The 18,527-nt window shown below is 40.1% G+C and overlaps 1 protein-coding gene across 1 annotated transcript in view; it reads right to left on the bottom strand.

Annotated features, from left to right (window-relative positions):
• The window catches only part of ATAD5 (ATPase family AAA domain containing 5), a 42,341-nt gene extending 25,397 nt beyond the window's left edge, over positions 1-16,944 (bottom strand). The window contains exons 1-7 of the mRNA XM_045299994.1: positions 15,218-16,944; positions 14,259-14,367; positions 8,098-8,262; positions 6,854-6,980; positions 6,265-6,346; positions 2,497-2,681; positions 239-396 (exon numbers count right to left, since the gene is read on the bottom strand). Of these exons, the coding sequence (XP_045155929.1) occupies positions 239-396; positions 2,497-2,681; positions 6,265-6,346; positions 6,854-6,980; positions 8,098-8,262; positions 14,259-14,367; positions 15,218-16,944 (2,553 nt within the window). The remainder of the gene's footprint in view (positions 1-238; positions 397-2,496; positions 2,682-6,264; positions 6,347-6,853; positions 6,981-8,097; positions 8,263-14,258; positions 14,368-15,217) is intronic.
• Positions 16,945-18,527: the final 1,583 nt, after the last annotated feature.

Genomic DNA, 18,527 nt, shown 5'->3' with positions numbered 1-18,527 from the left:
CTTAGTACTTGACACAGTTATTAGATTATAATAATGAGGTGTATAATCTAATACTCCTTTGGAACTGACAATTGCTCTTCATTCTTAAAATGTTTCCAAAACTGTCTGAACATTTAAGGGAGACATGTATTTCAATGAGTACTTATTCTTAAAATTAGGCTAGGAAAATGAATTCTACACTATATTCCCCCCCTTGTTAGATAAACACCATCACCAGTTTAAACTCTCAAATACTTACCACAACAGCAGAATGATTGCTTTTCAGATTAGAGTTCAATGTTGAAAATTCACCAAGACCAATAGCACATCTGGAGACATCTACTATTCTAGGATTCAGTTCTTTCAAATTTGTCAAGAGAGGACAAGAGGGTGGTGTCAAATGCCACAAAAGGCACCCTAAGAGAAAACAGAAAAGCCATTTTGCATGCATTTACATAGCATCTATTTATGCAACACTGAGACACTCGACAACAATGACATCGAGACAGAAGCGGACCCAAACCCAAGTGACTAGACAGGGGAGAAAATCCACACTTCCAACAATTACCATGAATAAAATTACCTAGTCTTCCTTCTCAACGGTTAGAGAAGGAAACTTGCTTTTTTCTTTTCAAGGTAAACAGTTTAGGGCCAGTTCATATCCTGGTTCAAAGTTTGAACCTTGAAATCAGAAAGACCTGCATTCAAATTCAGGCAAGATGATTTGAAACCTTAGTTTCCTCGCCTGTAAAGTCGGGCCGACAATTAGATGGCTCAACCTCCTAAGTTTTTACGAGGTATATACCTAGGTGTATACCTGAAGTACTCAGCAGAGTTCCAGGTAACAGTGAGTGTTCAGAAACTCTTAAGGTACTAAGAATGGGAGGTTCACTCAGTGTTCGCCTTATCTGCTCATATGTCCGTTACATTTTTCCTATGAAAATGGGCTTATCCACTGGAGATCCCCTTGCAGAGGGGTCTCAGGGAGGAGAGGAGCCAGTCAGGGTGCGATGTAACAATGATGAGAAATACAATTTTCCTCTAGTTCCTAAAGGTTTCCTCCCCGCTCCCACTACCATGACTCGAATTCTATCTTGCAGGACTGGCTAGACCAGAGGAGGTACACTGGTACAGATAGGAACTGAAAATACAGGGAATCCAGGGCGGATGAGCCCTATAGGACCAGTGGTGTGAGTGGCAAAACAGGGAGGGTAAAGGGAGAGTGGGTAGGAAAGAGGGAACCGATTACATGGAACTGTGTGTGACCTCCTCCCTGAGGGACAGACAACCGAAAAGTGGGTGAAGGGAGACGTTTGACAGGGCAAGATATGACAAAATACCCATTTATAAACTATCAAGGGCTCATGCGGGAGGGGGGAGCGGGGAGGGAGGGGAAAAATGAGGACCTAATGTCGGGGGTTTAAATGGAGAGAAAATGTTTTGAGAAACGATGTACAAATGCGCTTTACACAATTGATGTGTGTATGGATTGGGATAACAGTTGTATGAGCCCCTAATAAAATGTTAAAAAAGAAAAAAAAAAAAAAGAAAATGGGCTTATCACTTTTGTAGAATAAAAGCATAATTAATTTCTGCAGTTAAACACACTAATAGAAAATGCTATATAAAACAGGCTAAAACACAGTTCAGAAGCGGGAAGGAGTAGGACATAGGAGGAATGGAAAAGGGAAACACAGGAAAGTGATGGGATATGTGATATTCCACTGTGGGGGCTGCAACCAATGATATAGAAGAAAATATACACAATTGTTGAATGAATAACTGATTTTCTCTGTAAACTTTCACCCAAGTAAAGGAAAAAAAACCCAACCAGGTTAGTAGATCTAACAAGATTTACAAATGAGAAATAAAATAAAATAGCAGAGATTACTAGGAAGATTCACCAAGCAAAGCTCAAAAGGCAAAGAGAACAGAGAAAATACAGAATTTCATGGTGAGAGGAGGGTACTGAACCTAATGCCTAACCAGCTGTTCATGAACTGACCAGGTAGCTCCCGGTAGGAGCTAGGAGCAGGGCGCTTAAAGATACAAGGGGCTTTGTGCCTTAGCAGTGATGGTGAGTGACGAGTAAAAAGAATGTGGTTGCGACATTATTTGGATCCAAAATGGAATGAGTCTATCATCAGGCTAATGGTACTGTACAAGAGACTTGGGCACACAGTTCGCTCTTCCACGTGGTAAATGTGAGAAAGGAGCGAACTGGAGCAATGCAATACGTACTGTACTACCTGTGATTCCAGAAAACACGTACAGGGCAATACACAGGAAAACCTTTTCTGAAAGGGAAGCAAGCAAATAATCTTCCTCTGACCATGGAAAAGTGGAATTAAAAGATAGTGGAAAATAAATAAATAATAACAGAGAATGAAAAAGTTCCATAAATTCTGAAACACACACACACGTATTTTGACCTCAGCCTCACCTTCAACTAATTCATATCATTTCATATTACTTCCAACATTTTAAGAGTACATATCCAACAATAAGCAAGCATACCATCCTCTTTCTGCTGAACATGAACCACCCTCTGGAAGCCTGTGCTTGCTGTGTGGTATGCGTCCAGAGCGGCTGCTTTCTTGGCAATCTGTCGTTTCAACAAGTCTGGCAAACCACTCATTAGAAATTCACGCTTGGCTTTCAACTGCACGTCACAATCCTGAGATTTTTCAGATGTATCTTGACTTTTAAAAAATGATTTTGAAAAAGGAAAGCAAGGTCATTTAACATGTAAAAAGAAGATATTCTCTAGAAAATAAGCACATTTTTACTTAATGAGGGAAAATCCAATATATTTCCTGAATGCCCAGTGGTTAAATTCTTTTTGCTTATTACAAATATAAGTCTGGCAGTGTTAAGATATTAAATAAAAATCACAATATATTAAAACACAGACACACAAAAACACTGAAAGGACATCCATAAAAATGCTAATGATCTTTAGCCAGTAGATAAGCTTTTCCCTCGACTTTTATGTTTTTTTCCTATTTTTAAAACTAACTAGTGCTTAACTTAGAATTTTTTAATAGAAGACTTTCTACTGTAATTATTTCTAATACAAGGCAGGGCAATTAGAGCTCTGATTATTTGGTATCCTACTTTCATCTGATTCCGTTTCATCGGATTGCCAGTCACAGGAATCTTAAGTAAAGTGGTTAGGTGATGGGATGATGGTGGACGGGGAGGGGGGAGGGAGGAAGATGAGGAGCTGGAGCAGTGGAGGGTGGTGATGTGTCTCAGCTTGTATGCCATCCCTAGTCTGTCATACACAGATGAGGACTGTAATATTCTCTGTAGACTGAAATTCAGTCATTAAAGAGGATACAAACTTTTTTGTTTCTGTTTCTTCCCTATTTTGCAGAAATGACATCCAAAGCCATAATGGAGGGATTCGTTTTAGGAAAGAGAAGAATCAGTTTCCTTACCATCAATATGAAGGAGGAAAAAAAGTTGTAGCTAAATTATTAAGTACTTATAGCAGAAACACCTCATAATATGGATGAACCAGGAATGAAATGAGTCAATCACAAAAGGGCAAATATTGTATGAGACCACTATTATAAAAAGTCAATAAAAGTTATTGCACTAAAAGAAAGAATTATCAGAAGCGGGAGAGAAAAGCAAAGTAAATTACTGGCCAAAAGATAGGCGCGTGTTAAGTTCAATGAAGTGAAGGTAATACAAAATAAGAAGGAAATCAATTTTGATGGAGGTGGGGAAAAACACAGGGAGGAGTGTCAGGTAATGCAGGTAAATACTGCTATATACATAATCCAGCAGTAACAGTGATTGATGAACAGATACATGAACAGATATGCAGGTCGAACGGTGTGGGAGGAATGAGAGTATACTCATGAATATATATTTATATATGGTTCACAGAAGATATTTGTACCTGCGTATCTACCTTGACTGCAAATATATCCATGAATGAGGTTGACAAGGTTACAAACACTTCTTAGCTATTACCAAACACCTTGGGGGAATGAGTCACAGTGCCAGGAGGACCAGGACCAGGGTCCTGCAGGACTCCAAGGTCAGCTGGCTTAACATCGTCAAAAAGATAATGTTCCACATCCTACTTTGATGAGTAGCCACTGGAGTCTTTAAAGCTCACAGGTGGCCATGGAAGGTGCAACTATTGGTGTCTCTCAGTCCAGAGAAAAATGAGTGAAGAAACGCAAAAGATACATGGAAACAATTAGATGAATGGGCTAATGGACCACAAGAATACCAATCTCCATGATTCCGAAACCAGAAGAACAAGATAGTGCCTGGCTCCCACTACCAAACTGTTCTAAGCAGATTCCCATCTCAAGGTCCTGGATAGAGCGGGAGGCAAATATGGAACATAATTCAAATCAGAAAAAGGACCAGACTTAGTGGTCAGATAGCGACTGGCTAACCTCGAGAGACTATGACCCTTAGTCACATCTTCAAGTCCATGGCTCAATGTACAGCCACACAACATACGGACCTAGAGGGGAACAGTAACACTAAGGAGGTACACGCCTTAGAACAGTGGTTCTCAACCTTCCTCATGCCGCGACCCTTAATACAGTTCTCATGTGGCAACCCCTGTGAAAGGGGTTCTCAACCGCTGCCTTAGAGCAATAAACCATTTGAGATAAAAGGGCAGCATTTACACATGGGCAAAGAATGGTTAAGAAAGGAGGAGGAATGGACACATGGAGGAACTGGAATACATTGTGCATTGTATAATGATGCTACATCGAGGGGATTGTAGCCACTGACAGGAAACAAAATGTGTATAAATTGCTGAGGTAAAGTAAATGCAGGTAATAGTGGAACCAGGCAGATGCCTTCCCCATTTCAGGCTGTCATTCAGCAACACGAGCATTACAATGTTTTAATTACCATAATCGAGTATAAGCCGACCAGAATATACGCTGAGGCACCTAATTTTACCACAAAAACTGCATTAAAAATGTGCTGGAAAACTCAGCTTATATTTTGAGTATATATGGCATTTTAAAAATGTACAGGAAAGCAAAACAAGCGACCCAGGCCGATGGACAACTTTTTCACTGTCAAGCTCTTCAACCTCCTCGTGACTGCTAATCCACTATCTCTAATCCCCTCTATTCATCAGCACCTCCAACCCTCTTCATTCTGCTTCGACTGCTTGACCCATGACTAAAGAACACTCCTGACGTCTAATCAATGACCTGGACTTGCTTCTTTGTGGCACCTACCTGTCAAAAGTCAACATCATGCTTTCTCTGCACATGCAAGAGAGGCTAACGTCCCACAAGTGGCCTCCCGGGCTCCACCATAAATTCACGGTCTCGGTTCTAATGGACCCCCAGCAACGTCAGTAACTTTTACATTTTTCTGTTCAGCTCACTCTTCCGCTCTCCAAGAGACTATTTCAAACTTCCTTCATCCTTTTAATTTCATATCCTGCTCACTCCTACCTCCTCACCTTTAACGGATGACCAGATTACAATTTCACAATCCTTATCTCTTTGTGGCCACACTCAAGCCCTTTGACAGCTGTTTATCGCTCATAGGGGAATGACAAAATTCTTTAAAAGGTCCTACGTTGTCTTGCACTTACCTCTCTTTGCAGCTTCACCTCACATTCTAAGCATCCTTGCTTTCTCCACTCGTATCACACGGGAATTCTTTCCATCTTGGTACTTACTACACGCCCACTACCTAGCCAGCATCTTTGCATGCACTGTTCCCCCTGGCTGGAACACTTCTCCCCTGTTTGATTCTTACTGATTGTCCAGATGGCCCTTCAAGTCTCAGGAAAGCCTTCCATGAACAAATCTCCTTAATATAAACTCTTACAAAACTTAACACCTCTTTAGCATTTCTTCATGTGCTAGTCCAATTAATATTCACATATTGCCTTTCCTCGATAGACTATTAACCCTATGAGGACAGACAATACATCTTATTTTGTTCTCCGTACCTATGCAAAAACAGTACCTAGAACATAGTAAGCATTTAAATATATACTGAATTAATGAAATTTATAATCAGTTCTTTTAAAGATTGAGTTTTTCAGGTTTTTTGGTTTCTTTATTATTCAGCTGTTTATTTTGTCTAGAGATAGGCATAACAATTTTGCCGAAAACCAATTTATTCAAATGGCAATTGTAGCACTGCCAATATTGTCACCTTTTCAACTTATGAAAGCTTCACGTAGTACTTGTTTGCTTATCAAAGCAAACAAATAAATACAACATACAATCCATAAAATGTTTTTGTAATTTAAATTTGTATTGAACTCACCTGCTATCATCGAATTCAAAGATAGGATCAGCTCTTTGTTTGGCTTTTCTGGCAAGGAATAAAGGAGCGACTTTCACTTTTCCTTCGAAAAAAGAAATACTTTAGTATCTGTATTTTCCATCCTCAATCACTCCCAATTATTTCTACAATATGCCTCCATCTTTTCTAGTTTAAAAAATTAACCTTTCAACTTTAAACTTCTATTTTATTTTGCAAAATGGTCTGGCCCCAAATCAGCACACCAGTCTCAGAGTCCCCTGAGGTTGTTTTGTAAATGACAGATGCTCACAACAAAGCTCTGGAGAGTTTTAGTCAAGATGTCAACAGAAAGACCAGCAGACACGAACCTTTAAAATACTGACCCAGATGGCTCTAGGAACCACTCATTTAGTGATGCTAAATAGTGATGGAAATGCAATCAATTACAATATGTCCAATGTCCCTCTTTAAAAAAATTCATTACATGAGATGTTAAAACAGGAACATGATACAATACAATTACATTTTCTAAGACAAGAGATTAAATTTACATGATTTAGTATATCACAACATTCAAAATTTTCTCATAAATGGTATGAAATCTAATTACCAGGTACTTTTTTAGGCAACTGGCTAAGGTTTTTTCCTAGAACATCATTCAGACACTTAAGTTTCTTCTGATTTTTCTCAGACTGCTTGAAAGATGTAGGACTTGAATCTATTCTTATTACTGAATCCTAAGATAAGAAAAAATTAAAGCATATTACATATGTAATATAATCAGATATACAGACAATGTCGTTAAATTAGCAGTTCTACACATCTCTGCAGAAGTTATGAAACACATAATGCAAAGGGCAGTCTATGCCTACATTATACAAGTTTACGTGACGTGGGTTTTTTCGTAGCTATAAGTACATAATTAATGAACTGTATTCCAGATAAAATAATATAAACAAATCTAGAAACTTTGGCTACTCTCCTTTTAGAACTGACCATACAGCCTAGAAATTTAAGTCAGCTGTTTGACATCATCAGCACACATTTATTGAGCACCTGCTATGTATCTGGTACTACACCCACTTCTCACTTATCAACTTGGTTTCAGACGAGGTCTTGATGGGAAATCAGCATTATGCAAGATAAGGGGCCTTGCCACATCTTCCAGCTGGTGGTGCGGTAAGCCCCCGAGCTTGCAGGGGTTGGGAGTGGTGGTGGTGGTTGGTGTTATACCCTGACCACTGCTTCCTGCTCTGGACAGGGATTTACTTGTTCATTCTGTCAGTCCCAACCCAAAAGCCCCACATGGCTCCTTTCCTCCTCGTCCCACTGAACCCCACTGTACCTTTAAGTCCTTTCTGGCTACCCCTCTACCTCTCGTTATCCTGCTAACACCCTGCACATTCAATGGCTTAAAAAAAAATTGAGGACTGGTGGCAAAAGGCTTCTTGCAGCCAGTTATCACTGGGGCCTCCAGTAAATCACTCCTGGTGGCCCATGGAGGGCACCCTGGACCCAGCCACATGGCTCTGTATGGGGCTTAGACCACCAGAGTCGGCACTTGTGGGATAACAGATAATTGATTAAGTAACGAGTAGGTGTACAGCAAGTGCTCGGACTACACAGGCAAATGAAAGTCAGGAACTGGCTTCAAGTTTACTTCAGTGTCAGGGACTCAGGGAGGGCTAGTTGGTCCACGCGTAGAGTTTCACTCATTATAACACAGTGTGGTGAGGACAGCCCTGACTGAAGGACAGGTATGCCCCTCTCAAGGCTACCTCACAATGCTACCTTACTTTACAGTGATGTCCTTCTCTCCTTCAAGTGAAACCATCAACTGGGTGTCGCACTTACTTCCGGTTCCGACAGTGTCTTCCTTTCAGTAAGGGCCTGCTGTCTGGAAGAGCGCCTTAAAGGTGCTGCCATTTCATCAGCAGCCTTTGACTTGCTCATGTGTACGGCTTTTGCTTTTTCAATCAATCGCTTCGCTTTTGAAATATTTTTTGAAGCACGACTTGCCTAGACAAAATTTTAAAATATTCATTCACATCACTGGTAAACATCTATTTTAAGACCAATAGGAAAAAATAACGAGTCACATTAAATGAAGAACAAAGAAATGCATATTTAAGATTAGAAAATCATTAAAAGGTGTCCAGTTATACTTAGTTTGATTTGCCTTTACTCAAAATTTATCCAGCTAATTATAATTACATGTATGGCAAACACCCAGAGGTATATTTGTAGATGAAGTAAATGCTACTATTGCTGGATATTTCTTCAACAACACGGCATCTATTCTTTGCTTTTGGTCACCAGATTTAGGTGAAACCCTTTTCAAAATAGAAAGTCTAGTGTATCCAAGGCTCTGACTATTAAAACCAACAACAATAACATTATGTGTATCCTGACCCAAAGAAATTTTCAAGTAATGGAGAAGACTAAGTACACATAAATATAGTGAACATGGTATATGAGGGGTTACCTCCCCCTCCAAAAAAACAAATTCCACCCACCCCCACCCCCGTCCCAAGCTAAGTATTTCTTTTTTTTTTTTGATGAAAAAGCCTTATCACCATTAAAGTACTCTCCATTACATGTAATACATTTGTCAAATCTGTGATTCCATACTTGAAAACATTTTTCAAGCTCATCTGTTTGGATGGATGACGGCACCTCCCCTTTTTTCACCTCCTCTACGATGTCAAATCACTGTCCCTTCATGTCCCTCTTCATTTGCAGAAAGAACAAGAAATCACATGGAACAAGGTTAGGTGAGTCAGGTGCGTGGGGCAAGAGGCATGCTGTTTTTTGCCAAAAACTCGCATCCTGAAATGGCTGCATGAGCAGGTGCACCGTTGTGGTGGCAAAACTAGTCCCCCATCAGCCACAAATTGGACCTTTTTTTGTGGCACACTGTTACATAATCTTTTCAGAACCTCTAAATAGAAAGCTTGATTAACAGTCTGACCTGGTGGAACGAAATCCAAATGCACTATCTCCCTCACATCAAAAAAACAGGTGAGTATCATCTTGATCTTTGATTTCACTTGACAAGCTTTTGGGGGGCGAGGTGATGATGGCGTCTTTCACTGGCTTGACTGACATTTGCTTTCAGGGTTGTAAGAATTGCACCATGTCTCCTCACCAGTAATGATCTTGGAAAAAAACTCTAGGTCGCTTCGGAGCAGTGCTTTCAAATCACAGCATGTTTCCACTCGCTCTTTTTCCTGGTCAGTCAGAACCTGAGGCACAAATTTCACAGCAACCCTTCTCGTTCCCAAATCTTCCATTAAAATTCACTGAACCGAACTCCAAGATAGTCCGCATAAAACTCCCTCATCTCTTCAATGATCTGTTGTCAGTCTTCATGCACAGTGCATGAATTTTGTTGACATTTTCATCCGTTCGGGAAGTTGATAGACCTCCAGAACAGGGTGTTTATTTTTTAAAAACATTTTACTGGGGGCTCTTACAGCTCTTAAAACATTCCATAAATCAATTGTATCAAGCATATTTGTACATATGTTGCCATCATCATTTTCTAAACATTTACTTTCTATTTGAGCCCTGGGTATCAGCTCCTATTTTTTCCCTCCCTCCCCTCCTTCCCACCTTCATGATCCCTTGATAAATTATAAATTATTGTTTTCATTGCTTATACTAACCGCTGTCTCCCTTCACCCGTTTCTGTTGTCCATCCCTCTGGGGTGGGGGGTGGATTACACATTGATCATTGCAATCTGTTCCCAGTTCCTCCCCTCTTCCACTCACCTTCCCCCTACTCTTCTCGTATCGCTATTCCAATTTCTGCAGAATTAGGTTTGTCATCAATCGATATTTCACCTTTTTTGAAACAAGAAACCCACTTGTATACTTGAGTTTTTCCCAGAGTGCTGTCTTGTAAACTGTGTTCAACATCGCAACAGTTTCTGCGACAGTCCCCACCCACCCCAGCAGGAAACAAAATTTCACAGCCACACCTCTGCTCTCTTAAATCAGCCATGACAAAATATGAGGTTTGAGCAAAACTGCTTTAACAAAAAAATTCACTGTTAGCTGAGAGGACCTCCCAGGAGATGCCACTGGGTGCACTAACTCACAGTGAGTTGCTTGATGCTCATCTAGCGGGGGGGAAAATGCATCTTATGAAAATTCCGCCCCACAGAGCTTTTCTGGGTTGTTTTGTTTGTTTGTTTTTGGGGGGGTGAGTACCCCCTTTTACACTTAGTACTTTCCTTCAGAACACAATCACATCTCACGTGGATTACTCTAAAAGCCTAAATGGTCTCCTAGTCTCAACTCATGATCCTCTTCAATCTATTCTTTACACTGTAGTTAGTGTTTCTAAAATCCAAGTCTAATCATGGCTTATCTTTGATCTCAAAATGAAGTCCCAATTCCTAACAATCTGGAATCTACTTCCCTAAAATGAAAACGTGCTCTCTATCGCTCCATAATCTGCACACACTGTTCCCTGGCCATGGGGAAGTCTTTCTTCCCTTTTAAAGTCTCAGTTCTTGAAGTCAAGTATCCTACCTCTGTGCTCTCAGAGCATTCAGTGTTCACTGTATTAGAAAAAACTCACTGCCACCGAGTGAGTTCTAACTCATAGTGACCCTACAGGACAGAGCAGAACTGCTCCTATGGGTTTCTGGGGTTTTAAATCTTGACAGGAGCAGAAAACTCATTTTTCTCCAGAGTAGCTGGTGAGTTTGAACTGCTGACCTTGAAGTCAGCAGTACAACTCGTAACCTACTATGTCACCAGGGCTCACACTGTGTGTGTTTATTTGCCTGATTCCTCTTTAAGAATGTAAGCTCTGTGAGAATCAAGACCATGTGTATCTTGCTCACAACTGCATGCCCAGTACCTAGCACATAGCATTGCCCTTAATATGCATTGTATAATATTCACTCAGTGAGCCCAGAGCCCCTCTGAGACAATTCTGTAAACATTTCTGTTGCAAAAGCTGTTATGAACATGGGGCTCTTAGGAAAATCATTCATTCTCATGGAAACATGAGAAACTTTTCTCAGAAAATTAACTAAGGTTCCCTGTTAGAGCTAGCAAACAAGCCCGAGTAAGACTTTAAATACCAAAGGATTCTTTGGCAATCGCAAAGATAACATAGCCATTCTAGATCCATTTAATTTTGAGATTTGTTTTACTACAATCTTAAGGGGAAAGCCAAAATGAGAGTTGAAGTTGTCCTTCAGAATTCAGTTAAATAAAATATAGGAGTTAACTTCACCTCAGAGAAGTAAACCTTTAGCTCTGGTGCAGCCAGTTGGATTCCAGGCTGGTTTCCGTCAGGCCAAGAGCCATCTTTCTCACTACTCACTGTTGGATGACTCTGGGAAAGCACTTTCCTGAGCGACACACGCATGTCATGCTTCTGCATCCCATAAACTAGTGCCATCATCTCTAAAACACACGACATAGCAGCTCCGTTATTAAATCTAGGAGCCCTGGGGAGTGTTGTAATGAGCATTGGGCTGCTATCCACGCGGGAGGCAGGTGAACCCACCAGTTGCTCTGCAGGAGGAAGACCAACCACTTTGAAAATCCAGGAAAGATTTACAATCACAGAAACCCTACAGAACAGCTCCACTGTCTGACAAGGTCGTGAGGAGTCAGAATTGACTTGATGGCAGTGGTCTAGTTTTATAAGAATAATAAGTACTAAGCACTTGGAATATGATAAGCAGGTTTAAAAAAAGATAGCTGTCAAACAAAAATGAAAGAGATAGCAACTTTCTATAGCAATAGTTTTCACCACTTCATCTCTATCACTTTGGTACCATTTACAAAACATACACAACTGCACCTACCTATCCGGAGAGAATCTGATTCTCCCACGCTCATAACAAGCAGTCTACTTTGAAAGCGTAACTAAATTATTCTTATATATCACATGTGGCCAACTTTATGTAACTTGAAGTTGTGAGAAGTGTCAGGGTGGAGTCCAACTTATCAGTCAGGCCTGAAGACGCCTCTTAGGGAGTGTAGCCTTTTTTTACAAGACAGAGAGAAAAATCTCTCTTTGGTCCTTCACCTTCTTGCTTGCTGTGACCCTGTGTCAGCCTCCGGGGACAGCCTCATGGGGACCACTAACCCTGGGAGCCAGCTTGGGAGCTGTGGGCCACCCTGCCCACTGCTCTTAGATCTAGGAGACTCTGCATTCACCGGCCTATAATCTCTCTGCTTCCCCCTTCCCTTTCTCCTTCGTAGGCCTGCAGCTAAAGAGAGCTCTGGTTAACATTGGACCTGTGGACTTGAGTTGGACTGGGCTGGGACACCTTCTTGATATAAAGTTCTTTAAAAAAAAAAGAAGGGGGTTCTTTGTAGATCCTTGTGGTCTGTTTCCCCTTTCTATCCCACCTTCCCCTTACCCTCCTGGTATCAATACCCTCATTATTGGTCCTGAGGGGTTTATCTGTCCTGGATTCCCTGTGTTTCCAGTTCTTATCTGTATCAATGTACATCCTCTGGTCTAGCCGGATTTGTAAGGTAGAATTGGGATCATGATAATGGGCTGGGGGGAGGGGAGAGGGAGAAAACATTAGAGAACTAGAGGAAAGTTGTCTGTTTTGTCATTGCTACACTGCACCCTGACTGGCTCGTCTCCTCCCACGGCCCTTCTCTAAGGAGATGTCCAGTTTCCTACAGATGGGCTTTGGGTCCCCACCCCGCACTCCCCCTCATTCACAATGATTTGATTTTTAGTTCTTTGATGCCTGATACCCGATCCCATTGACACCCCATGATCACACAGGCTGGTGTGCTTCTTCCTCGTGGGCTTTGTTGCTTCTCAGCTAGATGGCCGCTTGTTTATCTTCAAGCCTTTAAAACCCCAAATGCTGTATCTTTTGATAGCCAGGCACCATCAGCTTTATAAAGTTCCTCCTTATACATATATGAATGTCACTAGTTTTGTTTCTCTAGATCAGGTGTGTCAAACTCAATTAAAATGCGGGCCATTTGGTGCAATAGGCAAGATTCACGCCGGCCACATCACAATTACAAATTTTGTTAAATTTATATTTTGAAGTGAGGATTCAGGAATATGGATAGAATAATTAAAACACTATATAATTGCTTTTATTTAAACATTTGTTTTATTTAATATATTCATAAAACTAAAATTCTTTTACCTGAAACTTGTCAGTGCTTTCCTCCTACTAATTTTCACTTACCTCTTATGTTGTGACCAGAAAATATAACAAAGTAAGTAATAAAAGACACAAAATGCTGGAGAGCTGACAAACGTGATACACAATTGTAATGGCTTCCCTCTAAAACTGTTAACTAGCGCTGCTGCTAGGTATGATTCTTAACAGCACAACCCAGAGTGCTCTTTTTAACCTTTTCGCTGTTGGGATCTGTTTATATTACGTGACACTGAGAGTGGCAGATATATCGCTTCCAAATGTCAGCGCATTTATACACGTCCACAGGCCCCCAGGAAAGGCACTGGGGCACGTGTACACTTGTCTTCAGTAGTTAAAGGGTTAATGAGGGAATTGTGTGTACGATATCGCCTTGATCTCCCCAAAGCGTTATTTTCTTCATAACAATTTTTTCTATTTTCATTCTATTTCAGAGTATCGCGGGCCATAGAAAATTATCTCGGGGGACGCCAGTTTGACACCCCTGCTCTAGACCACTGAAAATCAAACCATAACCTATAGACAGACTTAGGAAAAAATTATTAGGATGTAATTTTCAGAAAACTTATCCTTTTCCTCTTCCCCCAAGTAGAAAACTTTTCCTGACTAAATTATTCTCTGTACTTACCAATTGCTTTCATGTCACAATAACTCAATATTTTAATAAGCTACTAAGAGGGATGGGTAACAGTGAAAAACAAATTAGGATTGAGGTTAACCAAACCCAGTCTCTGAAACAGGTGAACCTTCTTTCGGCTTATTACTTCCAAAGAGTAACTTTTCATTGGTGTTGGTTAAAGGAAACAGAATACTACTCACAGGACTGTCTAATATTTCAATTACCTTTCTAGTCTGCAAAGTAAAATCTCCATCCGTTGCTTCAGATTTCTTAGATCTTTTCTTGTACTTTTTCTTAGATTTCTTCGGAGTACTAATTCTAGTGAATTTCATTCTGAAAAACAGAAAAGGTGTTCAAGAACATTCTCATGATTATAAAGTGCATGAGGTTCAAATACAGAAAAGAACTAAGCCGAGCTGCCCTATCTAACTGTCCCAATGCACAAAGACTGCTTTAACCTACTGATTCAAAAGGAAGCCAAACTCACCATTAAACACAGGGCAAGATATGACAAAATAACAATTTATAAACTATCAAGGGCTCATGAAGGAGGGGGGAGCGGGGAGGGAGGGGGAAAATGAGGACCTAATGCCGGAGGTTTAAGTGGAGAGAAAATGTTTTGAGAATGATGAGGGCAATGAATGTACAAATGCGCTTTACACAATTGATGTGTGTATGGATTTTGATAAGAGTTGTATGAGCCACTAATAAAATGATTTAAATATATATATATATATATATATATATATATATATAAAATGTTTTCTTTGTAAATAAGCCTCACAGAAAATTAGCACCATGACAGCTCTTCTGTTACAACTACCATGCGCATATATGCCATGTTACACGAGGCTGTTCTCCCCAACAACACACACATTTCTGATCTAGTTTCATACTCATACTCATGGAATGCACAGGATTCACATGGGAAGGAGCATTTCCCATGAGTAAGTGCCTACTATTCACCTAAAACACATCTAGAGCTCTTCTATTATGCCCGACTTTAATTAAATGTGAAAAACAAGAATTTTTGAAACCTTGTTCTCTTTTTCTTACAGAATACATTAGTTAGGTTCTAGAAAAAAAATCATTCTACGATATGTTGAATATTTTCTCTCTTCCCTGATATATATGCACAAGACTAAAGCTTAAATAGAATCTTAAAATAAAAACAAAACTTTACCTAATTGGACTCTCTGAATCACTGGAAATCATTATTAATTCTGCTGTATATAAATTATGCTTTCCCGGTAAACTGGCTGCTTTTGGAGTAGAAGCCTTTATTGGAGTGTAATCTTGTGCATCTTCAAGATCAGAACCTCTAATGTCCACTGTAGCAGGTGTGCTGCTGCTTCTTCCGGATCTTCTGGCTGATTTGGGTGTGGAAACATTTTTCAAGCTGTCTTCAGGTTCAGGTTTGGAATGTATAACTTTGACTTCCTTAGCTGGAGTACTGGTTTTTCTTGAGGATTTATTGTACTTAGGAGGAGAGGAAATCGTTAAAGGGTCATCTTTTACTGCATTTTCACAAACAAGACTTTTACTCTTGAATAATGCGCTGCCTTTGAAAACGTCTGTTCTCTTTTGTCTTAAACTCATTCTAAGTCTACTTTGATTTTGTTTATCTTGTAAGGAAGAGGTTATTTCTTTCTTTTGAGTATTTCCTTCTCTGTTTTCACTCAGCATAACCCGTGTCTCTGTTTTCTTACCCTTTTGCTTTAACTTTTTACTTTTTTCTTTAGGAAAGCTTCCTTTATCAGTATATGACTGTGATTCGCTATTACTTGAAACTTCAGTAGTAGGATTTTCCATGATGTTTCTGGAACTATTGCTACTTCCTTCCTCCTGGGAAGATGCTTCATGAAGGTCTTTCTTATCAGAAGCCTTTTTAACGCCAGTCTTCAGGGCATCGCAGGCTGGCTGCCGAAACGCTTTCATAAACTGCTGCCTTTCTTCCAGGGAGCATTTCGGTTTCACGGCTTCAGAACTTCCAGGATCCAGCACGGCCAATTCCAAGTCTGCCTCCTGTATAACCACGTTGGACTTTCTTTTCTGAGGTGTTTGTTCACTCTCAGGGTCAGAGAAGCTATTTTCCAATTCAATTTGTTTTTGTTTCAAGAACATGGGAGGTATTTTTCCAGTCTTTTTGGGGGGGGCAGGATGAACTTGTGCAAGGACAGTCACTGTCTTAAAGTGTGCCTGCGGGGAACCTTCACAAGTGTCTGTGTCACTTATATAACCACTTCTGCCCATATCTCCCATTGTCTCGGAGGGAATACAACCTGACCTAGTAGCATCTGCTAACTGGTGCACTTTGTTTTCCTTGTGGCTTTTTAAAAATTCCTCATACGAGACGGTTACTGTATTATCATTTAAGCAGGCCACCTGATCTCCAGGGCTTGCGTCATTAGCAGCACTCTCCAGTTCAATAGGTAGGGAAGATATTGCCTCTTTACTATCTTTACCATCCTTGTTAAGATTTAGTTCCTCTGCTAAAGGTAAACTTTCAGAGAGATCTATTATATCTTTGTGCTTCCTTTTTCTTGATCTCTTGAAATCATTTTTTGTGGTGCCCTGTTTAGGATTTACTTTCTTAGAGCTGTGTGTGGAGGTGACAGTGCTCGACTGGCTTTTGACATCTTGAATACTTTCGGCAAGGACCTCTACCTCTGTCTGGTGGAGTGAAAAAGAAGTGCTACCTTCTACAAAGTCGCTCTTCAAACTGGCCTCTTCTTTGCTATCATCACTACTAATTTCTATGGGGGAGTCACTTCCAGTTGGAATATTATTCAGTTGGTGTGATAAATTAACCCTCTTCCCTCTCTTCTTAAACTCTGTGTTTGAGGGCATTTCCAAAGGGCTCTTACAGCCTTTGCCACTGTCCACAGGCCGTGGCGCAGCTGACTTCATCTTACACACTTTGGGGAACCCACTCTTCTCCTTTGTAGGTGAAGTCTTTCTAAAATAATCCAGAATATTATTGGATTTGGGTGGTGAGAAAACCCTATCTCCACTCTTCCCTTGTGGTGAGAGATATTTTGTAACTGTTTTACAGGAAGATTCCTCATCTTCTCTCCTTCGCTTTTTGCACGGCTGCAGATTTAAAAGAAGAAAAAAGGCACTTATTTCAAGAATATCATAAAAGACAAATTTTGGACATAGCTCCCAAGAAAGGAAGGCTCGTTAGGTGACAAACATGATAGACTGGAAAGAACATGAGTTTTAAAATTAAAATCCAAAACAAACCCATCGTCCTCCCTCGAGCCAATTCTGACTCATAATGACTTTACAGCACAGAGTAGAATTGCCTTGCAGGGTTTGCAAAACTGTCAATCTCTTACAGATGCAGACTGCTACATATTTCTCCTATGAGTGGCTGCTGGTGGGTTCAAGCCCCTTGGCTATTGGCTAGTAGCCAAGTACTTTAACCAAGGTCCCATTCAGGCTCCTAATTTGCATACTAGAAAACAAATGTTTCCATATTGGTTACAAAATGCACCATAACTCTTCCTTTTTTAAACTTCCATTGGTTCATTTGACTAAACAAAACATTTGACTAACAAAAACAATGAAATGCTTTAAAAGTTAAGTAGTGACTAGGAAAATTATACTCCTGGAAAATTAAAGTGTAGTCTTGATACAGGAGCAGGTAGGCAGGTAAGTGATGAGAAGCAGAAACTATACATATTGAAGAACTTAAGAATGGTCAACAGTGGTATTCAAGGTAGTAGCCAAAGGTGGCATATTAGTATTGGGACACACATCTAAACATTTGGATCAATATGAGTCAAAATAAATTATAGATAAAAATTGTGCTCTGTTAAAATGAAATCATCAAATGATCTAGAAGAAAATACTGATGAGTATTTATATAACCCTGAAACAGGTTGTGAGGCACAATACTTCAAGCCAATGATTCTCAACCTTCCTAAAGCCGTGACCCTTTGATACAGTTCTTCATGTGGTGGTGACCCCAACCATAAGTTATTTTCGTTGCTACTTCATAACTGTAATTTTGCTACTGTTACGTATCAGGCGACCCCTATGAAAGGGTCGTTTGACTCCCAAAGGGGTCTCGACCCACAGGTTGAGAACCGCTGCTTTAAGCTCTGGAATCAGGCCCATCTAAGTTTATGTCTCCGCTAGCTCTGCCATCTAGTGTGTGATCTTAAACAAATTACTTAAACTGTTTAACCTTCTCTCATCTGTAGAAGAGATAATATTGCCTTATTACAAGGTCGATGTTAAGCCAAATATTGTTTATAAAACCTTTATCATACCTAACAGTACCATTATTAAATAGGACCTCTAAGCAGGCCACTAGCAGCAGAATCCATAATCTCAAAACTGATATAAATGACCATAAACAAAATCAAGAACTGTGCAATTCAAGTATCAAAAGCCCTTCCTCATGCCTAAGCAAACTGAATAGCTGCCTTGACTTAGCAATGATCAGCATAGCAATTATTATCAAAAAGACACGATTAAAATAC

This window comes from Echinops telfairi, unplaced genomic scaffold (assembly GCF_000313985.2).
Source record: "Echinops telfairi isolate 266 unplaced genomic scaffold, ASM31398v2 ScPeMD7_7458;HRSCAF=8496, whole genome shotgun sequence".
Classification (NCBI taxonomy): domain Eukaryota; kingdom Metazoa; phylum Chordata; class Mammalia; order Afrosoricida; family Tenrecidae; genus Echinops; species Echinops telfairi.
The sequence above is the reverse complement of the archived record's forward strand: the minus strand, read 5'-3'. Positions and strand labels throughout refer to the sequence as shown.